The 23036-nt window shown below is 47.4% G+C and overlaps 1 protein-coding gene across 1 annotated transcript; it reads left to right on the plus strand.

Moving 5' to 3' along the window:
- The first annotated feature begins 646 nt into the window (after positions 1–646).
- Rbm17 (RNA binding motif protein 17) lies at positions 647–19841 on the plus strand. Its single transcript, XM_048367774.1, has 12 exons — positions 647–799; positions 3603–3743; positions 6209–6325; positions 8060–8226; positions 8738–8835; positions 11582–11638; positions 13453–13594; positions 16413–16576; positions 17506–17579; positions 18098–18196; positions 19250–19322; positions 19559–19841. Exons 2-12 carry the CDS (start codon positions 3621–3623, stop codon positions 19660–19662), a joined length of 1218 nt encoding a protein of 405 aa, XP_048223731.1. The 5' UTR covers positions 647–799; positions 3603–3620; the 3' UTR covers positions 19663–19841.
- The last annotated feature ends 3195 nt before the right edge of the window (positions 19842–23036 follow it).

Here is a 23036-nt window from a genome sequence, read left to right on the forward strand (position 1 = left end):
TCCATAACCGTACTATCCTACGACGTCCTTCATTCTCCACCTTAGGTCTTCCATAGCTTCCCTACCACATTTCTTTCATTTCCTACCCTCTCCCCGGCCCTTTCCCTTACTCACCACATTTGGGGTTGATTAGATTATCTCCTTTTTTTTTTTTTGGTCAGCCTAAATCCCCACTTTTCTTTACCTTGGAATACTTCTGTACCCCCAACTACTGCTGGGAACTCCTATGTACAAGAACCCCCTTGTTCTTCTAATGGGGGTTCTCCTAATCTTTGGAGGCTTTGCAATCTTTGCACTCTTTGCTGAAGCGTTGAGAGTCTGTTTCTTGGCTTCTGGCGCTCGCTCGCCTGTGGAGGTTTTTGTTTGCAGCCTTTGGCGCGCAAACAGGGATCTGAAGGAGGAGAAAGTACAAGGCATCTTCCTCTCTCCCATCTGGTCCAACCTCAGGGACTTGGACACCTTGAGCCATGGCGACCCCTACTGGTAGACGAGGAGGAGGCGTGTGCAACGCGGTCCTCCCGCCACCAGGGGCGCGGTACGAGCCGGGAAGGGCGGGCCAGGCCCCGGCGGCGCAGGCGCACACGCACGCGCCCGCGCACGCGCACGCGCACGCGCACACGCACGCTGCCGGCCGCCCGCGCTCCTTCGCCCCGCGCCGCCGAGGACCCCGCGGACTCGGCCGAGGGTCGGCGCCGCCGCGGGCTTCGGCCTTCGGGGGGCTCGGGCGGAGTGCGGGTGGGCTCCGCCGCCGCCGCCGCCGCCGCCGTGCCCTATGGGCAGGATCCGCCCGCAAGGCCCGGTAAGTGGTTCTCCCGCGGCCCGGGAGGGCGGCCCGCCGGGGAGCGCAGACCCGGGCCCGGCGCACCGTCCCCGGCAGGGCGCCGGACGCGAGGCCGCGGCTTTAGGCCCACGGGCGGGGCGGAGCGGGGCGGAGCGGGGCGGAGCGGGGAGGGCCGCCGCCTCCCCCGGGTTGCCGGGCCCGGGCCTGCCCGAGCTCGGCGAGTGGGGGTGATGACCGAGTAACGGACTGAGCAAAAGTGTGTTAATCAGTGCCCACCCAGCTCGAGTGCCCCTAGGGCGGACCGTTCCCCGGAGACAGCCCATCCGGGGGTCCGTCTCCATGTATAGACGTGTCCGTACGTCCAGACACACCGTACACGCCGCCATGCATAGGTGTGGATGCGGGTATTTATACCTACACACACACATGCACACACACACACGGAGACAGCCCATCCGGGGGTCCGTCTCCATGTATAGACGTGACCGTAGGTCCAGACACACCGTACACGCCGCCATGCATAGGTGTGGATGTGGGTATTTATACCTACACACACACATGCACACACACACAGAGGGAGACAGCCCATCCGGGGGTCCGTCTCCATGTATAGACGTGTCCGTACGTCCAGACACACCGTACACACCGCCATGCATAGATGTGGATGCGGATATTTATACACACACGGAGACAGCCCATCAGTGGGTCCGTCTCCATATATAGACATGTCTGTACGTCCAGATACACCATACACACCACACACCGCCATGCATAGATGTGGATGCGGATATTTATACTTACACACGCACACACAGGGGGACAGCCTATCCGTCGGTCTGTCTCCATGTATAGACGTGTCTGTACATCCAGACACACCGTACACACCACCATGCATAGATGTGGATGCGGATATTTACACACACACACACACACACACAGGCAAACAGCCTATCCGGGCCTATCTCCACATATTTTTATGTCCATACATACCTCCATGCACAGCTATGGATACAGATATTTACACACACGCGTGTACGTAGCCATACCGAAACGTTAGGGGGAGGCAGAGCTCTGATGGTGCACTTTATGGAGAATTTTGGGCGACTTGTTGCACCCTTTACGTAACCTTATCAGAGTTGGTTTCCTTTGTAACCTGGCCTCATTTACCTGCATCTGTTCCCTTATAACCTTTCAAGCACGAACAGATGAGCCTAGGAGTGATTTTTCAAACTCTTTTATAGTAGTACATAGAGGAAAATGGAACTGTTCCGTTGAAGCCCCCACATCACCGATTACTGTGGTGGACAGAGGAGTTACAGCTAAGCTTTTCCTTCTTTAGTCACCTGCGCCTTTCAGTCCCGGCACACAGCAGATAGATGTGGTGTATACAGGAACATGCTTTCACACACCGGGATGGACACTTTCGGAATCCACCCATAGGTTGGGAATTTATGCAAAGCACTTAACTCGCAGTTGTGGATTTTGATTTGGTTATTTTCTCTTTCTGTGAGCAGGTGATTTCTTCTTTTCCAAAGTGGGCTGTGTTGGCAAGTTCAGCATGTTGAGGCTGTTTTAAAGGTAGCAGTTGGGGTGTGCTACAACTGCTCAGGAGGTGGCCTGAGTACATACATGGCCCCTGTTTGGGCATGTTCACCTCTGAAGTCTCATTTTATGCACCTGCAAGGTGCAGCATTTCAGTGGTACCTGTTGCAGTTACTAAATTTCACATTACTCCTGGTCTAAGAGGGCTTAGGAGATGTTAATTCTTACCACTTTGTTATTACAAATTCTGTTCTGCAAACTTGTTGTGTATTGCTCATTTGGTTAGTATGCTTATCTCAGGCTAATAGGAAGCCAAAGTATTTAAGATATATTTTATTCTCTCTACAATTGTAACTTAAAAAGCACAACACCTGGGCTGGGGATGTGGCCTAGTGGCAAGAGTGCTTGCCTTGTACACATGAGGCCCTGGGTTCAATTCCCCAGCACCACATATACAGAAAATGGCCAGAAGTGGCGCTGTGGCTCAAGTGGCAGAGTGCTAGCCTTGAGCAAAAAGAAGCCAGGGACAGTGCTCAAGCCTGAGTCCAAGCCCCAGGACTGGCCAAAAAACAAACAAACAAACAAAAAAAAAGCACAACACCTGTGAGGTAATTTCTATCGTCTTTGTATGTTTACCTTTATAAAAGAGTAGTTACACTGTGGGCACTAGTAGCTCACACCTATAATCCTAGCTGCACTGGAGGCTGAGATATGAGGATCACAGTTGGAAGCCCACCTGTGCAGGAAAGGCTGTGAGACTCTTATCTGTAATCACCAAAAAGCCAGAGTGGAGCTGTGGCACAAGTGGTAGAGCGCTAGCCTTGAGCAAGAAAGCTTAGGGACAGCACCCAGGCCCTGAGACTGGCACACAAAAAAAAGTAGCTACTTGTGCTAAACCAACTTGGTAATTGGTGTTTTTATGAGACTTACTTTTTTGTCATTGACATAAGTGGAATTTTTCAATTGGTTATTTGTAGCTGCTAGTGTCGTGAATCTAGAAGCTCAGTCTTACCTCATTATATGCTGTAGATGTGAAGGATTTTACTCATGAATCGCTTGGCCATGTTCATCTTACAGATACAAAATCAATTCTAGACTATTTTATAATGATTTCTGATGCGGCTTTGTGTGTCAGAGCCCTGCGGTGGTGATATCAGAGGTGTTAGCCTCCTTTGCCGAGAGGTCCTGGATGTCCTGTAATCCTCCCCGTCCTTTTATGAACATGCAAAGTCTTCCCCGTATTGTGCACTCGCTGACCTCCACTCTGCATGCCTTTCAGCATTGAACTGGAAAGAAGATGTCCCTGTATGATGACCTGGGGGTGGAGACCAGTGACTCCAAAACAGAAGGCTGGTCCAAGAACTTCAAACTCCTGCAGTCTCAGCTGCAGGTGAAGAAGGCGGCCCTCACCCAAGCCAAGGTACGGCCGGCCCCGTGGCGGGAGCCGCTGTGCGCGCGGGCTCCTCGTGGGCATGCGCAGGGTTTGGCTGCTGTCTGCCCATCTTCCTGTTGGTTGGCAGGAGGAAGAAGGGCTCGGGTCCCTTGGCTTCTCCCGTGAGAATGCCCGGGAGTGCTGGTTTTTTCAGACTTGAGTCGGTCTGAGTGTGAGAACATGTTTTCAGAACGCTCATCTCGTAAGCAGAGCCCGGGGCTGCAGGCGTGGGCCTCTTCCCCAGCACCTGCGGGGTGGCCGGGGGGGGGGGGGGGGGAGGGGGGGGGAGGGGAGGGAGTGGGGGGGGTGTAAGCCGGACTCTACCAAGTAAAGCTGTAGCACGCACATCGCATCGTCCAGGGGTCACGTACTTGTGAACGAATCGTGTATAGTTCAGATGGGATCGCTTTGTTATGGTTGTATAACATGGGGCCTTGGAAATCCAAGCTTGAAATAACTCAGCATATGAAGTATTACAGATATGTCATTGACTTAGATTCGACAAGTTGGCCTGCTGAGTGTTTTTAGAGATGAAAGGGATATTGTGCTTGTTGTTGAAGAGTTAGAGCATGCATTCTTATTCCCCTAAGTGAGGATGCTCTTGGTCCTTCCGCAAGGAAAAGGTCCTGTTCTTTGTGTAAAGCACAGACATAAAGAGTGCAGATAAACAACCAGGTGCTGATGGCTCACACCTATAATCCCAGCCAGCTGGGGAAGACAAAACTGCAAGACTCTTCTCTCCAATGAGCCACCAAAAAACCGAAAGTGGTAGAGTGCCAGCTGTGGTCAACAAAGCCAAGTGAGAACACAGGGGCCCTGAGTTCCGCCCCAATACTGACTCGCACAAAGAAAAACACAAAAACTAGATGTACAGTGTATCCTCAATGTTAATATTTTAAAGAGGAACGAAATGTATCCCAGGGCCTGAGTAGGCAATTAAAAAAAAAAGGTTGAGAAAAGCTGCCTTGGAGATACATACTGAAAGTTTTACTGATAAAATGGTGTCATTAGCTGGGTGCTGGTGGCTCACACCAGTAATCCCAGCGACTCAGGAGGCTGAGGTCTGATGATCAGGGTTCAAAGCCAGCCTGTGCAAAAAAGTCCTCCTGAGATTCTTATCTCCAATTAACTACCACAAAGAAAGCTGCAAGTGGCGCTGTGGCTCAAGTGGTAGAGTGCTAGCCTTTGAGCAGAAGAGCTCAGGGACAGTGCCGCTGTGGGCCCCCCCTCCCACCATCTTTTTGTTTTCTTTTGGTCTGTTGAATTTTTTTTCTTTTTCAGATTGCTTATTGTCAAATTTTAGTTTCTGTTTCTTTTTAAAGTGACAAAGTTTTCTTTCCCCCTTTTTTTTTTTTTTTGTTGTGGGGCTTGAACTCAAGACCTGGGTGCTACAGTTCATGTAGCTTACTTTGTATATAATTAAGGCTTTATTTTCTAGTGCCAATACTGTTTTTGTGTATTTTATTTATATGTACATATTGTATAGCGTGTATTTGATATATAACATGTATATTTTGGGGGGACAGTGCTGGGGTTTGAACTCATGCCTGTGCTTGCTAGGCAGGCACTCTACCACGTGAACCACACTTCTAGCCCCACTTTGCTTTAGGTTTTCAAATAGTGTCTTGGGTTTATGCACAACTGCTGATCCTGTTTATACTTCCCGGTGCTGGCCAAGGGCATACTGCCCCATTTAACTTGGGTTGGTTGAGATGGAGACTTGCGCACTTGTTGCCTGCGTTGGCCTTTAGTCACGATTCTCCTGATTTGCCTCCCAGGCTGCCTGATGTCAGGCGTGAGCCGTCTTCCCCAGCCTCGTGTGTTTTATTCCTGAACGTCTACATTTTTTTATGTGTGAAATAGTTTGCTCTGTCAAGCAAGTGCTAATGCTTGGTTACATAAACTCAGCTAGTTTTTCAGTCGACATAATTAGTAAACAATCTTAATTCAGTGGAAGATAGATAGCAAAAGGAAAAGGCGAAGTCAACCTGAGAGAAGCATTCAGTTTTAGAAGTTGCTTGAAGTTACCAGGTGCTCGTGACTTTGGAAAGTTTTGAGGTAGGTTTTGAGGGCAATCAGGATTATGGATCCTAGGAGAGAAGGAAGCCCTGCTGCTCTCATATATTGCCCAGGGTACCCCAACAATCATAGCTGTCCCTTGTGAAGGACCCACATCTGTACAGTGTGGTGCGCTGCAGATTTGCCCTCCAGAGGCGAAATTCCCATGTGGAGCTTTCGCACATCTGAACTTCACATGAAAACTTAAATGCCAGGGACCACCCACATGCACCAAGCAAAGCAACACAGGATCGGGGTAACTGTTGAGTTAAAATGCACGTTGATTTTTCTCATTTCAAATTTTATTCAGAAATGAGGGGGAAAATAATCTTTGTCGCAAATAATATGAGTGATAATTAGCAACGTTAGTATACTTCTCTTGTTTCTGCTTTTAGAGCCAAAGGACAAAGCAAAGCACAGTCCTTGCCCCGGTCATCGACCTGAAGAGGGGCGGTTCCTCCGACGACCGGCAGATTGTGGACACGCCTCCACATGTGGCGGCTGGGCTGAAGGTAAGCTCACGTGTGCGTGTGACCGAGGCACACGCCCGTGCGTTCTGAAGTTCATGACATGCAAGGATATCCCACCATGCAGAAAAGTAACTTGGAACCGACTCATCAGCCGTGAAAAGTTACGTATTTTTTTTCTCTTGTAAAGCTTCTCTGACTTTGGTAACTTGGATTAAAATAGAGAAAGGGACTTTTAAGAAAGACACCAAAACATTTTTGTCACCGTAAGTTTCATTATCACAGTGACTTTATCTAGCTTAGAAACAGCATCTTCCTGTAAGCTGAGTTCATGAGGAATATCTGAAAAATCAAAGTCATCCTTTAAGTCACCCAGGAAGAGGAACAAATGGATTTAAGGCATTCAAGTGATACGTGGTAGTAGAAATAACTTACTAAAAAACAATCGAAAGCTTAACAATAACCAGGTTCCAGTGGCTCACACCTGTAATCCTAGCTACTTGGGGCTGAGATCTGAGGATTGAGGTTCAAAGCCAGCCTGGGCACGAAAGTTTGTGAGACTCTTTTTGTTTTATTTATTTATTTTTTGGCCAGTCCTGGGCCTTGAACTCAAGGCCTGAGCTCTGTCCCTGGCTTCTTTTTGCTCAAGGCTAGCATTCTTCCACTTGAAACACAGCGCCACTTCTGGCCATTTTCTGTATATGTGGTGCTGAGGAATTGAACCCAGGACTTCATGTATACGAGGCAAGCACTCTACCGCTAGGCCGTATTCCTAGCCCTTGTGAGACTTTTTTTTTTTTTTTTTTTGCCAGTCCTGGAGCTTGAACTCAGGGCCAGAGCACTTTCCCTGGCTTCTTTTTGCTCAAGGTTAGCACTCTGCCACTTGAGCCACAGCGCCACTTCTGGCTTTTTCTGTATACGTAGTGCTGAGGAATTGAACCCAGGGCTTCATGTATACAAGGCAAGCACTCTTGCCACTAGGCTATATTCCCAGCCCCTGTGAGACTCTTAATCTCTAGTAAATCACCAGAAAGCCAGAAGTGGACATGTGACTCTGTGGTAGAGTGCTACCCTTGAACAGAAAAGCTCAGAAACAGCACCCAGGCCCTGAGTTGATGCCCAAGGATTGGCACACAAAAAAGGAACAACTAGTGGCTGGGGAGGATGGGGTGGGGGCTAGTGGAAGAAAGCATGAACAGTTGAACCAGGGCCGAATCCATGGTTTCTAATCAACCTTATTTTCGATGGGCTGTATACTCTGTCTCCCTTGTGTGTTTTCTTGTCCTGCTCTGTTCTGTTTTTGCACTCCTTGGGATTGAACCCAGGGCCACGTCAAGTGCTAGTCAAGTGTTCCACCACTTGAGCCAGTCCCACACCCTTTTACACAGGGCCTCAAAGCTTTGCCTAGGCTGGCCTCAGAATTCATGTCTCTGCCTTCATGGTAGCTGAGATGACAGTCATGTCACACCTGGCTTCTCGTGTATTCGTGAAGTTTGTCTCTTTCCTAAAAACTTGGTTTTTATGCTCCCAAAGGCTGATTTCTCGAATGTCAGCTCAATGGTGACTTACGCACAAGTGTCACAGTGTCAGCATAGTTGGAAACAATGCTAATCCAAGAGGTGCAGTTGTTTGTCAGGGTTCTGCGGCTGCAGGCGGTGTTTGACTTGTCTGTTAAGGGGGAACGGGGGTGATCTTCGGGGCCTTTTATCCCGTTCTGTACCTTCGTCCTGTGCGTACACTCGTGGGATGATACTTACTTGGCTGTCTCTCCTTCCCCAGGACCCTGTTCCCAGTGGGTTTTCTGCTGGGGAAGTTCTCATTCCCTTAGCTGATGAATATGACCCCATGTTTCCTAATGACTACGAGAAAGTCGTGAAACGCCAGAGAGAAGAGCGGCAGAGGCAGCGTGAGCTGGAAAGACAGAAGGAAATAGAAGAGAGGGAAAAGTAAGGCTTCATTTGGGCTGGGGATATTTAGCGGCTGAAGTGCTCATTGGATACGGAGTGGACTTTAGTGCCAACTCTAGGACTGAAGTTGGTTAGGTAGATCTGACAATCACAGAAAGAGTCAGAATGTTTTTAAGAATTGTGAGATGTTTGATATGGTTAAGTAGTTAATGTGTACTAAATACACTGACAGTAAATCATTTCATGAGTGAATGTATACCATAGAATACTGTTGCCACTCATTTAAATGTTCAAAGTAACATTCGATGTCAAGAAAAGTGTTTTTCTGGTTATCTTTTGTGTGCCAAGTTGTCTTGTGAGTTTTTTCTTTTCATATCTTTGCTGCTTTGGCCTTGCCAGCAGTTGAGGCCACTCAGGCGTGTCACACGCGTACAGATGAGTCATTCATTATGGATGGCAGTTGGTAGATTTCTTTGTGAAGAGGAAGTCAAGGTGACGTCCCAGCTTCCTGTCTCTAAGGTGGCGAACGGTCATCCCTTTGTTGTCACAGGCGGCGTAAAGACAGACATGAAGCCAGTGGGTTTTCAAGGCGGCCAGATCCAGATTCTGATGAAGATGAAGATTATGAGCGCGAGAGAAGGAAAAGAAGTAAGGCCTGAGTGTAAACATTGTGTTTCACATCTGAAAAACGATCGCTGTTGGCTTTGTCCTCCGCGAGCCCAGCAGTCCACACTGTACACATCAGCTTCAGCTTAGATTGTGTTCCTACACACCTTTTCCTTTGAGCTTCAGAAACACGTTCCAGCACTGCGGTTGCTGTGAGGCTAGAGTAGCCTCTTGCTACACTTTTCCTGACCTGCAACCCAGTCGTCTTTGCCTCTAGTCTAGCTGCACGATCCCTTTAACACTGGGTGAGGAGTTGTGCTATGAACTCAAGCATGCTTGTCACTAACACCCATGAATTTGCTTGTCACTAACACCCGTGAATTTGAGGAATCTGCTTAGCTCCTCTGCATGTTTTTCCTCTTGCCTGGGAAAGCAAGGAGACAAATTTGTCTCCATGTGTACAGTTTTGTGAGCAGAGTTGTAGTTGTGCTTGAGGTAAATTGCTAGCCATCACTAGCTGTAATGGGAATTGAAAGACTAGAATGCTTCTTTAACTTCATGGTGTTGATCGTGGATGAGAACAAATGAAGAATTGGAATGTTCTGTTTGCCCATTAGATCCCAGACACTCTCGGAAGCATTCTCACCGAGCTTTTCCTTTAGCCTTCCCAGCTCTGAGCAGGCTCTGCCACTTTCCCCCTTTGTCAGGCTGGAACAGGAGAGCATGAGTGCCTTGCAAGCCCTGCACGTCCGTTTTTGTCTTACCCATGGCCTTTATTTGCCTGTGACCCTTGTTACAATGTTACTGTTACCATCTCCCCTGTGGGGCTCAATACTCTGAGGCTTCAGGAGCCCAGTCCCAGTCCCGACTGCCTCTAACAGATTGATGTGCTTTAATCTGGTTAGAAGCAGATTGCCAGTAATCACCCAGAACCTTTTTAATTGAACTTACTAACATCAGTTTGCTTTCCAGAGCACATCAATAGTAAGTATTCTTAGTGGCAGAATTTGTAAAAAAAAGGATTACAGGAATTATTTTCCAAGGAACTATAAGAGGGTTTTATTCGGGTTCATACTTCTTCTTAGGTGACTTTTATCACCCAGTCTGTGAACTACAGTGCATCTGTAGTGGTTTTAATTCTGAGAGACATTTTTTGTTGATGTAGCATGGTTATGAAGCCTATTTTAATTTATATTTTTTATGCTGTTTTTATTTGTTAAGCCATACCACATTGTGGAGGAGGGGCGCTGGGCGGGTCTCCCGATGTGGCCTGGGCAGGCCTGGACGCAGTCGTTCAGTCATGTTGCTGGCCGTGGGTCCAGCATCCCTTTGCCTCCACCTCCCTCTAGGGTACAGGATACTAGGATGCAGGCATGCACCACCACGCCCAGCCATATCTGAGAGCCCATACCGCATGAAAAATTTCCTAGTATCCACTCACGTTCTCTTTCCAGAGCTCACACAGCCAATGGTTTGCTTGTGTCCACATTCCCTCCGCAGTCAGCACCAGCAGGGCTGTGACCCTGTGTTCTCACAAGTCCTTCCGGAGCCACTTCCAAATAAGTGTTAAGTCTTGGTGGCTTGTGTCACTGAAGGACAGAGGAGGCATCTCCCCGGCCTTCCAGCTTTTCCCTGCAAAATCTCAAGGCCTTGAGAGCTCACGAAAAGCATTTCTGAGTGTTGCACAAAAAGGAGTGTTATGTAAGCTGAATGTTTTAGCAAGGATTTATTTTAAATAGTAAGACCAACTCAAAGCAGGGAGAAATACAAAAAGAGAGAAACATTTCTTGCGCCTCATGCAGGAAATGGAGTTAAAGACTCAGTGGCCGTTCTTTGTTGAAGCTTGCATGCTTTGTGAGCTAGGTGAAGGCCCCTGGTCTTGTCTGTGTAGCAGTTCTTAGTTCTGGACGGGCAAGATGGCCGAGGCCTACCCCAAACCCACATCGCCTCCAGGCCTTCCTTTTGCCAGATAGATGTGTCCTTTATTTCTCTTTCTACCCTTTCATGCAGAGTTCCTGGATTTCTACTGATTCAATGAAAGTAGATTTAGATTGCCCTATTGTGTCCCCTGATCTTGCAACTTAACATTAAAAAACAAAAAACCAGTATGGTGAGTGAGGAACTTACCTCCTCTTTTAGTTTACTTGTGGGTTTTAACTTGGGAGTCTGGCCCTTCTGACATTTGTACAGAATAGCACAATTTCCCTGTCTCCTCATCTGCCCAGCTCAGTTTTGCACCCTGTTAGAGGAACATGCTGTGTGCTGTGTGCACTGTTTTATTCCACTTCTGCTCATTTGTTCTCTGACTACTTTCTCAGCTGGAAACAGTAGGAACCTACTCGGTGGTTTCTGAAGTTAGAGGGGTCCTGTCTCACAAGCACTCGATGAGCGATGGTTAGGCTACTTTAGAATCAGTCTGGAATATATTTTGTCTCCTGAATGCCTGTTGGGAGAAGAGTTTTATGTCTTGTGTTTCACTCATTTCCTAGACTTGTAGTTCTCATTTTATAGAGCCTGGTTCCTTAGATGTTAGGAGTGGAGTAGCGGGATTTTTCCTCTCTCCAGGTGGGATGGGTGGACAAATCAGGAGCGTGGACATGATAAATGTTGCAATCCGTATGAGTCTGGCATCTAAAAGGGTCTCCCTTCTTTGTTTACTATTTGTGGGGCAATGCTGGGGTTTGAACCCAGCATTGGATCTCCTGTTTGCTAGGCAGGTGCTCTACCCCTTGAGCCACTCCTCTAGCCTTGGTTTTTCCTCCTTTAAGCACTGTGTTTGTTTTTGCAGGTATGGGCGGAGCTGCCATTGCCCCACCTACTTCTCTTGTGGAGAAAGACAAGGAGTGTAAGTAGTTCTCTTCCCCTTCTGTGAGACACCATTTTCTAACCTCAGTGTGGTGACTGAGCCTCGATGCCTAGGTTCCCTGCATGTCGAGTCTTGGCCTGGACCCTGTGTCCTCTCCACTCCTGACACCACCGGGGTGGGTCTGATGCTCACTTCCACTCTGGATACCTAGAAGGCCTTCCTTCCCCATGTCCTCTTTTATTTTTTGCCTACCACTTGAGCCATGCCTCTTTTGCTTTGGTTATTTTTCAGCTAGTATTTCATGGTTTCGGCCTTGGGCCGGCTTCCGACCGTGATTCTCCCCGCTCCACTCCTTGGTGGCTAGGGTTCGGGCATGCACCACTGATCACGGCTTGTGTGCTGAGATGGACTCTCGCCGACCCTCCTGACCTCTGAGGCAGTGCGAGCCGCCACACTGGGCATGTCAGGCCCTGCGATGCCGGTCTCGGGGGCTGAGGTCGCTCTACAGTGGAGTCCATCTTTTTTGTTTTGCTTTTTCCTCAAGTGTTCATTTAGAGTTAATGAAAACAAAAGTAAATACGTTTTTTGCACACAGGGTTGGGACCTGTTCTATTCTTGACCTTTCACCAGGGGGCAGTGCCTTCCTTGATTACATTGTTTTCCTCTAATTTTCAGAGCAGGTGTGCGCATGTTACTCTGTCTCCCATCAGAATGTGCCCTCCTCCTCCACAGCTCTTCTAGAATCTGGGGGTTGGGATTGGGCTCTGATGTTTCATGTAAATCATTTTCTCATGCACTGTCCTAAGTAAATATGACCAACCCTAATATTCCTTTGATATAGTACACTATTTGTGCTATTTTTAAAGAATGTAATTTTTTTTTTTTTGGCCAGTCCTGGGCCTTGGACTCAGGGCCTGAGCACTGTCCCTGGCTTCTTCCCGCTCAAGGCTAGCACTCTGCCACTTGAGCCACAGCGCCGCTTCTGGCCGTTTTCTGTATATGTGGTGCTGGGGAATCGAACCTAGGGCCTCGTGTATCCGAGGCAAGCACTCTTGCCACTAGGCTATATCCCCAGCCCCAAGAATGTAATTTTTTAAATGTTGCTCCATACCTATTAACAAACATCCTCAGTTGAAACCAGTCTCTGAGAATAGGGCCCAGGCATCTGGATAGTTTACAGCTTCGGGTGGGTTCTGCCGGTTAGTTGGGTTGAAAGCCCTGTTGGGTGCATGGCTCTGACCTCCAATACCTTTCTGTCTGTGAGGCTGAGGAGATAAGTTAAGAGTCTTAGGACAGGCATACAGACACTATAAGAACCAAGGGCCAGTTAGGTTGTATGTCTTAAAGATTCAAGCAAGGGGCTGGGGATATAGCCTAGTGGCAAGAGTGCTTGCCTCGTGTACATGAAGCCCTGGGTTCAACTCCCCAGCACCACATACATAGAAAATGGCCAGAAGTGGCGCTGTGGCTCAAGTGGTAGAGTGCTAGCCTTGAGCAAAAAGAAGCCAGGGACAGTGCTCAGGCCCTGAGTCCAAGGCCCAGGACTGGCAAAAAAAAAAAAAAAAAAAAAAAAAGATTCAAGCAAGAAAATTGTTATTCAAATGAAGACTTTAAAGGATAAATGGCCCTTAAGTACTGCAAGAACATTTGAGGGGATATAAGCAGTAGAAAAAAGCAAAAGTACTGTTCTACCTCAGGCTTCAAAAAGAATTTATGTAAAAAGAGATTACATAGGATTTATCTTTTTGCCTAGTAAGCAAAAATATGTAGATTAAATCATTTCAAGATACACAATTGATCCAAGATCAGGTGTAATCGTATTTTAGTGACCCTCCTTTATCTCCCTCCATCAGTACCCCGAGATTTTCCTTACGAAGAGGATTCGAGGCCTCGGTCACAGTCTTCCAAAGCTGCTATTCCCCCGCCCGTGTACGAAGAACCCGACAGGCCCAGGTCTCCGACAGGGCCCAGCAACTCCTTCCTCGCTAACATGGGGTAAGACTTGGGTGTTCCACAGAAGAAAGCGGGCCCTGCCTGTGGCTTTCAGATACTCCGTGAAGCATTGATACCTTTTCCAGCAGTACAGCTCATTTGAAGGCAGGGTGTTGGGGCCTATAGGAAGATGCGTGGTGTAGTTGGCCACCCAGGGGCCTCCACTCAGGGAGGGGTGTTCAAGGCATGTTTGACTGTGTTCCAACTGGGGTATTGTGTAAAACAGCAAGTCTTGACTAATAGGCGATGAGCATTTTTTTTTTTATACTGGAACAGTTTTTGATCGTGTTTTACAGATACTGTCTTCACACTTGCAAGCACTGGCTCAGGAGTAGGAATTAGAGCTTAGCTCCCTTCCTTTTCCCTTTGCATATCTCTTTTTCCTAGTCAAAGGGGTCATTTGCCTGGAGGTCCTAGTCCTGTGCCTCTGGTTTCAGGTTTGGTTTGGGTGCTTGCTCTGGTAGCACACACACTAAAATTAGAACCGTGTGGAGAAGATTAGAATGATACACAAGTTCCTGAGTGTTCCATATTAAAAAACAAGAGGAAAAAAAACTTGGCGTGAGTTATAAATACAAGTAGGTCACTCTGACTATAATTGGGTATTTGTTTGTTAGAGCATAAAAATCAATTTTAAGGCTGACCTTCTGGTAGGGTTTGTGGGTTTTGCTTTTTAACCCTACTGGACTAGCCAGTGTGTTTTGGTTAAGAGAACATTTTTTGTGTGTTGTTTACTCTGATTCTATGAAGGACCACAGAACAGGTCAGAGTCGCACAGAGCTCTTTGTTGGGTGGGTACAGGACGCTTCCTGTGGTAGACCACCGCTGGGGCCGGGCGCGCGCCCGGCCCGGTGCCGAGCCAGTGCGCTCACTTGCCCCCTGCGTTGTCTTCAGCCCTTGGGGAGGTGACTGGCCACCTGGAGTCGATAGAACCCGAGTTTCTCCTGCCCACTACTGTCATTTCAAGTGCTCAGCAACCACGCATAGCTAGTGGTGACAGTGTGGGTACAAGAACGCCTCCCTTACTGCTGCGACTCTCCTCGGACCTGGAGGTCTAGACATGGAAGTGCTTCTAGACTTGGGGTTCGTCCCTCCCCCTTATGATAAAAGGTGACTGTTTAGTTCCTCTTTACAAATGAATTAGATCTTGGGCTGGGAATGTGGCCTAGTGGTAAAGTGCTTGCCTAGCATGCATGAAGTCCTGGGTTCGATTCCTCAGTATCACATATACAGAAAAAGCCAGAAGTGGCGCTGTGGCTCAAGAGGTAGAGTGCTAGCCTTGAGCAAAAGAAGCCAGGGACAGTGCTCAGGCCCTGAGTCCAAGTCCCAGGACTGGCAAAAAAAAAAAAAAAAAAAAAAAGAACTAGATCTTGAGCTTATGCTTAAGAAAGATGCATTATGCTATGTATAGTTCAGTGGTTTTTAGGGGTTTTGCGGTTTTATTTGCCCTGGAATAGCTTGTTCAGGAAAAAAAAAAAACTCTAAAAATAATTATGAAAGATGTAGTATGGAGGTGTAGTTCTAATAGAACCAGGACTTCCTGCATGGTTCAGGGCTAAGCAGTGGTTGTTACTGAGATTCAGCAGGCACCATAATGTAGTAGAAGGGCACTCCTAAACTGTTAAAGAGCTGAGAAGCTGGGCACCGAGGGCTCGTGCCTGTAATCCTAGCTACTCAGGAAGCTGTGATCTGAAGACTGAGGCTCAAAGCCAACCCTAGCAGACAAATCTGGGAAATGTTTTTTGTTGGTTTTTAATTGGTTGTGGGGCTTGAACCCAGGACTTAGGCCTGAGTTCTTTTGTTCAAGGCTAGCACCAGTTCTGCTTTTTGAGTGTTTCTGTGAGTCTTGTCTCTAGAGAAGACTTTCTGCTCAGGCTGGCTTTGAACCTCGATCCTCAGATCTCAGACACCTGAGTAGCTCGGTGTGAGCCACTGGTGCCAGCCTAGGAAATTTTTTTATCTCCAATTAACCAGCAAAAAGGTAGTATGGCTCAAGTGGTAGAATGCCAGCCTTGAGCAAAAAGCAAAAGCAAGAGTATTTGAAGCCCAGAGTTCAAGTCCCAGTATGGCACCGGGAAAAAAAACAACAAACCGAAAATAATACTAATGGGCTCAGAAACCTAAGTTCTGGATGCTGTTTCACTTCTGCCGTAACACCAATGGGAATGGCTCCACATGAGGCCTCTGAGTGTGCCCAGCGTCGCTTAGTTACTACTCTTGGTCTTGCTTTTGATTCCCACATGTTAGATCTCTTAGGTGATCTCTCAGGTTCTAGCATTTGGAGGTTTAGTATGCAGCTTAGAAAACTCCCACCCCCTCCATGCTGGAGCTCAGGCTTGGTTCTGACGGTGGTGGCGAGCGGGGTAACTGCGGGTGGGGAGCCGGGGAGGAGGAGGCGTGGTCCGGGAAGGGAAGGCTCCCGAGGCAAACGCAGCCATCCTGGCTCGCACTCACTCGTTTTTTTCTTGGTGTGTTGGTGCTGGGCCTAGGGCTCGAGCTCGGCCTGGGTGCTTGTCCTTCGCTTTTTCACTCAAGGCTGGTGCTTTACCACTTGAGCCACACTCCCACTTCCGGCTTTTTGCCTGGTTAATTGGAGAAAGGTCTCACTGACTTTCCTGCCCAGGCTGGTTTCACACCGCGATCCTCAGATCTCAGCTTTCTGAGTGGCGAGGATGACAGGCGTCCAGCACCGGCGTGGCCTTCATCTGCAGCCCTGCTGTGGAGGCGGTCTCAGCGAAGGTGATGCTGGGATGCAAACCCGGCCTCGGCGGTGCTCGCTGGCTGGCGAGGCCTCTAGGCTCCTTTTCCACCCTCCCCCTAGGGGCACAGTGGCGCACAAGATCATGCAGAAGTACGGCTTCCGGGAAGGCCAGGGGCTGGGGAAGCACGAGCAGGGGCTGAGCACCGCCTTGTCCGTGGAGAAGACCAGCAAGAGGGGCGGCAAGATCATCGTGGGCGACGCCACGGAGAAGGGCGAGGCTCAGGGTAGGGGCCGATGGGGCCGATGGGGGGCCGGGGGTGGGGTGGGGGAGACCGCTGCACCCTAGGAGGGCGCATTCCCGTGCCTCACTGTGCAGGCTCCCGAGGCTCCTCTTTTGCTTGTGGGAACTGAGGTAGGGAGATGAAGGCCCACGGGAGGACTGGACCAATGGAGGCGTGGGCAGAAAATAACAACGCCACACCTGCCTTGACCACGCACAACGTCTCGGTGGCCTCAGAGGACCTGGCTGTTTTTGTAGCATGTACCTAGGCCTTTTCCCAGCCTTTTGTTACAGATGTGACTCCTCATTTGCTTGCAAACTGCTTTCTGTGACCGACGTCTCTCGTTGCTTTGTCCTCTGTCTTGGTATTTTGTCCTCCCTCGGGTTTTACCATCTGCTGTACTGAAGGCCTGTGGCAATGAGATAAACACATCTCAGCATTTAAAGCAGAAGACATGATTTTTGAGTCAGTGTAGCTGAATTCTCTCTCCTAGAAGGAAAATCCAAGCGAAACTCGAAGCACGCACTTGCCCTGCAGCTCAGCACGAGCCTGAGTGTCCTTGCCCCAAACAAGTGTCCTGATTGTGACACTATGATGTCGGTGCCTCGGGACTCCTGCTTACTGCTGCCTGCTAGGAACCCCGAGCCGTGACTCCCGGACTCACCAGGGAGACTCACAAGGTGCTATGTCCACCGCTCAGGAAGTGAAACGAGCCACAGCTGGAAGGCAATAATGGTAGGCGCTAGAAACTTCCAGAAAAGACTATGAAAGCATACACAAGAGCAGAGGAGGTGTTTGTATTGCAGGGACTGATTGAATAGATACTCATTGGTGACTCAAGGACACAAGTGCTGAGTTAGCTATTAAGTCATTAAATTAGTCACAATAGTAGGACTCGGTTCCGTAATGTCTGATGCTGTGTTTTGATACAGATGCATCCAAGAAGTCGGATTCAAATCCATTAACAGAGATCCTTAAGTGCCCTACGAAAGTGGTTCTGCTGCGGGTAAGAAGCAAAAGAAAGATACCGAACTCACTTGGTTTTTGTGTGTCGCCCCATCTACCCCACTGCTAGCATAACGGTTAAGACTGGGCACAGTGGGCCATTGATTTGTATATTACCTGCTACTCATGTGCCAGTTTCTTTGTTAAATACATTGCGACTGTTAAAAGTAATGTGTTAAAACACTTGAGCCTCGTTTGGTGCTTGCACAGATGACCTTGTGACTCTTTTCAATGCTTAATACATTTTTAAAGGAATGGCAGCTTTTAGCTATGTCAGGGACTGTGCTTCATCTCATCATCTGAGATTAGGAATATTTGCCACGGTGAAAGGCAGTTTGGCTTATGAAGCTGTTGCAGGGGCTGAAGGGCTTAGCTCAGCAGTTACCACACTAAGCAAGGTCGAAATGCCAAGTGCAGCCCTGCCCTCCCCGAAAGCACCACCCCCCCAAAAAAATTAAACCCTCTCCAGTATGTATTTTTAAATTGTACTTGAGAACTGAATGTTTTGTGTGTTTCTAGAACATGGTCGGTGCAGGAGAAGTAGATGAAGACTTAGAAGTCGAAACCAAGGAAGAATGTGAAAAATACGGCAAAGTTGGGAAATGTGTGATATTTGAAGTAAGAGGATTTTTTGTTCTTTTCATTTTTATGTTGTTGCTTATGTTTTCGTTGGCAGGTTAGAAAACATACGCTACAAATAGAAAGCCAGAATATTGCTGTCTGCAATGCTGTCTTCCTGTGAGAAGTAGCATATTGGTTAGCTCTACTTCTCATTTATGTGAATTTTGAGCATAAAGATAAAAGTGATTTCAGATTTTATTTGGAGAAAAAGTAAAACTGTTTCATTTATGATTGAGGATCAGAATAGTGATTACAAGCTTTGATTCAATTAAGTGTTGAGTTTTAGACAAGCAAATATTTTTATTTTCTGTTACATACTCCCTTCTGTATTGGAGTATTTAGGAAACAGGAAACATGTTCTGTGCTGTCTGGGCTATGTGTGGTTGAAGAAATACAAACATGTATAAAATAACTAGAGAATATTTAGTTGTTACATTGGTAGTACTGATGATAAGTACAGCAGTTGAGAAAAAGATTGGGTCAGCAAGAAAAATAGAGGCGGCTGTGAAGAGGATCAGATGCGCGCTGCGTCGTGAACTGAGCAGCCCGGCGTGTGTGCGGGCCAGCAGGAGCCGGTGGGCAGGCCTGCCCAAATGGAATGGGTGGCTGTGGTAGCTGAGCAGGAGATCCACTGGCATGACTTGGAATCGAGCGGACCCTCTAGAAGACCTAGACAACCAGGCAGAGACAGACCGGTCAAAATAGAGCTTGGTGAACAGCAGCAACTCGAGTACCAGTTCTTTTCCTCTGAACTTCCTGCTCTTAGGTCTGCTGTTGCTGCTTCATCTTTTCCTGTTGGGCGATTACAGAATTATTGTCGGTTGGCACTGGCAGCTTCCTCGAGGAAGTAAACAACTGCTCTCTGGATGTTCCCAGCCCCTAACATGGTGCCTGGCATTAAAGCAGGCATTCAGTACGTTTTTGTTGATGAATACATTGTATTTGCTTCTTTAGTAATTTACAATTGTCAGTATATGATGACAATTTGCTCTAACACAAGTAGTATCTCAAATGATAACTTTACTCATTATACTTTCCTTTCTTTTCCAGATTCCTGGTGCCCCCGATGATGAAGCAGTTCGAATATTTTTAGAATTTGAAAGAGTTGAATCAGCAATTAAAGGTAAGTTCTGCTACTTAAATGTCAAGGAATTTTATAAGGGCGAGAGACTAGACGCAGTGGTAGGAAGGAGTTCTTGAGTTCTAACCCTAGCACCACCCCCTCCAAAAAAAAATAGTTTCGCAAGTCGAATTCATGACTTTAAAATTTATTTATTTAAAGTTATTTACACTAAAGCTACTGTAATGTCTTACAGGAGACCTATATTATTAACTGGTTGTCTTTCGTTTGCTTTTTAGCTGTTGTTGATCTGAATGGCAGGTACTTCGGTGGGCGAGTGGTAAAAGCATGTTTCTACAATTTGGATAAATTCAGGGTCTTGGATTTGGCCGAGCAAGTTTGATTTTTCAGAACTACAACCATTCCTGATGATCCTTGAATAAGCTACTGACTGGGCCGAGAGAAAGGCACCCAGCCTTCGGCTGCTGGACTCAGACTCTTGGAGGACTTGGAAGGGATATGTTGATTGATCCCTTTTTTATTTTGTGGGTTTTTTTTAAATATAGTATAAAAAAATCCTTTTAAAAAATCTGTGTGCCTCTGGTTGTTTTTTTAAATTGCTACTTTCTAATTAAAACTTTTGCTGGGATTTCATGATAATTCTCAAAGTGCTTCAGTGATATGGCCTGTCTTGCACTAAAAACACCTCTAGGAATTTTTGTTTTGGGGAGACATAGAATTTGTATTTAGTTATCCTTTTCTTCCTTTTTTTCATTTTAATAAAGCCTACAAGTACTAAATTGTGGCTTCATAAATTCCGTAATAAAGAATCATGTTGGCACTCTACCAACGATGGAAATGTCTCCATTTTCTAACAGAGAGGTTCTAGTGACTCCTGTCATAGGAAGAAATTCCCAGTTGGTCATCACTGGTACCCTGGTGGCTCACGCCTGCAATCCTAACTACTCAGGAGGCAAAGATCTGAGGCTCAAGACTCTTTTCTCCAGTAAACCACCAGAAAACCAGAAGTGGTGCTGTGGCTCCAAGTGGTAGAGCACTCGCCTTCAGTGAAACAGCGCAGGGACCACATCCAGGCTGAGTTCAAGCCCACGACTGACAAACAAAAATTCTCCATATGTTGGTATAAAAATCATGAATCTAGCATTTGTTTTCAGAGATTCAGGCTTAAGTCTTTAGATCAGAAATGACAAGTTAACTCAAAACCTAGCAAGTACATGGTAAATGTGTATCCAGTTATGTTCTGGAATGGTAACTCCTTGGGGTTATGTTTATGTTGGAAAATGCTGTTATGTGGTATTTAAAATATTGATAAAATCCAGCCATGTCAGCTACGTAAGCTGTACCACCAACTGATAAAATTCTGTGATTGTGTAAAATCATACCATTAAACTACATTTGTTCATGTTGCCTAAACATTTAGCAGAAAACATTTTTTTAAAAACACTGTGTAGTAAGGTTCATTACAAGGGCAAGCGATGTTTGGAGCACACAGTCCTGCGCCGAGTGTAGCTCTGCACACATTTAATGCAACTCTTGGGAGTCTGAGGTCAGGGGCCTTGAGTTCCGAGTTCAGCCTGGACTACGACGTAGCCAGACCAAATCCACAGCAGGCGCTAACAATGGAGAGGCTCAGGTGGCAAAGTCCTGCTTAGTAAGCCCAAGGATTCATGGCTCTTGAGTTCAAACCCATTACCACCTCCCCAGAAAACAAAATCCAGAAGAATGAAAAATACTTCTTCCCTCAGTTTTGTTCCTTGCTTGCCCAAACCTCGCACGTGACATTGCCAAAGGGAGCGAACCTGCGTTTTTTTCTTAGGTTATTGCGATGAGAAAGTACACAGTGTGTCTTTGTCCTTGGCCGGGAGAAAACATTTCTTTCTATCTGGCCTTTGTATCTTTTCTCATACTATTTTACTAGCTAATACTGAATTGAAACAGTTTTGTGGGGAAAAAAGTCCACATCACATAAAGGCTTAAAGAATGAAGATAAAAAAAGGTGCCTACGTAAGTCGGCATTTTGTAGGACAGTAAGAACAAAAAACAGCCCTGAAGTTGAGCTGGCTGTACCCAGGGAATTCCTGGTGTTACGGGGACTTGACACCCCATACTGAATAGGACAATGCCTAGTGTGATGTGAATAAACCCTGTGCTTAAGGTACGAGTTCCAAGCTGCCTGTGATCACAGTTACATGTATCTATAAGCATAATATATATTAGCATGATGCTGTTCTGGCACTAGATGGCTTATCAACCTGCTAAAGAGACGCAGGTTTTCATCTGAAAGGCAGAGCCTAGTGAGTCTCCCTGATTCCATTACTTTACCAATCCTAACTGCAGTACTCGTTGAGCGCATGGGTGATTTCTGATACCGGAACAAATGATTCATGACTGCTTAAATGTGGAGTTACTTTTCAGTATTAACTAAAATTCAAGTTCAGTATGAATGATAAGTTAGCTCAACAACACTACAGCTGGCAAGGTCCCATCTAACAGCCATTTGTTATTTTCTTTTGGCCAGTCCTGGGCCTTGAACTCAGGGCCTGAGCACCGTCCCTGGCTTCCTTTTGCTCAAGGCTAGCACTCTGCCACCTGAGCCACAGCGCCACTTCTGGCCATTTTCTGTATATGTGGTGCTGGGGAATCGAACCCAGGGCCTCATGTATATGAGGCAGGCACTCTTGCCACTAGGCCATATCCCCAGCCAGATGCTAGGTTTTTTTTTTTTTTTGTGTGTGTGTGTGTGTGTGTGTGTGTGTTTTTGGCCAGTCCTGGGCCTTGGACTCAGGGCCTGAGCACTGTCCCTGGCTTCTTCCCGCTCAAGGCTAGCACTCTGCCACCTGAGCCACAGCGCCACTTCTGGCCGTTTTCCATATATGTGGTGCTGGGGAATCGAACCGAGAGCTTCATGTATAGGAGGCAAGCACTCTTGCCACTAGGCCATACTCCCAGCCCCCATTTGTCATTCTTGATGGCCCATAAGACTTTTCTTCCTTCACTCCCCTTCCCGGGAGACTGTTCTGCAGCCCAGCTTGCCAGTCATTAGGGTACGCACTGCGTCATCCTGTCAGACCAAGACTTGCGGTGGGAGGAGCTTCGTGAGGAGCCTGCACTTGGTCCGGGGTCATCTGCTTGACATTGGGACAGCAGTGGGTGTATGTCCCTGTCCTTGGTGGCGTGCATGGCGCCCAGCAGGGTAGGCTGGAGTGGTGGAGGGATTTCCAGACTTAGGTTATACCGCCAGGCTTCACCCTTGCAGCCTCAAGATTCACGATCCGATTTGTTTTAAAATCCCTTTTTCTGCTTATAGAAAGAAGCTAGAATGAATTCTTTGATTTGTTAAGGACGGTGACTAACATGCCTGGAATGTCAAGTGACAAATGATCAGTCTCAAGCGATAAGATAGGGTCATCCTGGACGTGTCTCAGGCTGGAAACGGTGGAGCCACTCACCCAACCCCGTGCTGTGCTCTGGAAAACACAGCCGTCTGGTGGTAGGGGAAGCAAGATGGTTGACTGGATCCAGAGTAGAGCGTCAACCCTGGTTGTACCATTCGGTGTGTGAAAATGGAAAGGTAGGGTTGTTAGGAGGCGTCAGTAGGGCGAAGCCAAGCTTCCAACCTTCTTTCGCCCTGGTTATTTCTGAGATAGGGCCTCCACTTTTAGAGACCTGCCGTTTTGGGGGACCATGCAGACCTGCCCCGCGATCCTCCTATTTTACACTTGATAAGTACACGCCACCACGCCCAGCTTCTGTTGA

Source organism: Perognathus longimembris, chromosome 18, assembly GCF_023159225.1.
Source record: "Perognathus longimembris pacificus isolate PPM17 chromosome 18, ASM2315922v1, whole genome shotgun sequence".
Lineage (NCBI taxonomy): Eukaryota > Metazoa > Chordata > Mammalia > Rodentia > Heteromyidae > Perognathus > Perognathus longimembris.

Excerpts from the sequence above, each read along its gene's own strand:
- Rbm17 (XM_048367774.1), top strand. The coding sequence starts at position 3,621 with ATGTCCCTGTATGATGACCTGGGGGTGGAGACCAGTGACTCCAAAACA. Across the intron at positions 11,639-13,452 it reads TGTGGAGAAAGACAAGGAGT|TACCCCGAGATTTTCCTTAC; the intron begins GTAAGTAGTTCT and ends TCCCTCCATCAG. Across the intron at positions 16,577-17,505 it reads GGAGAAGGGCGAGGCTCAGG|ATGCATCCAAGAAGTCGGAT; the intron begins GTAGGGGCCGAT and ends GTTTTGATACAG.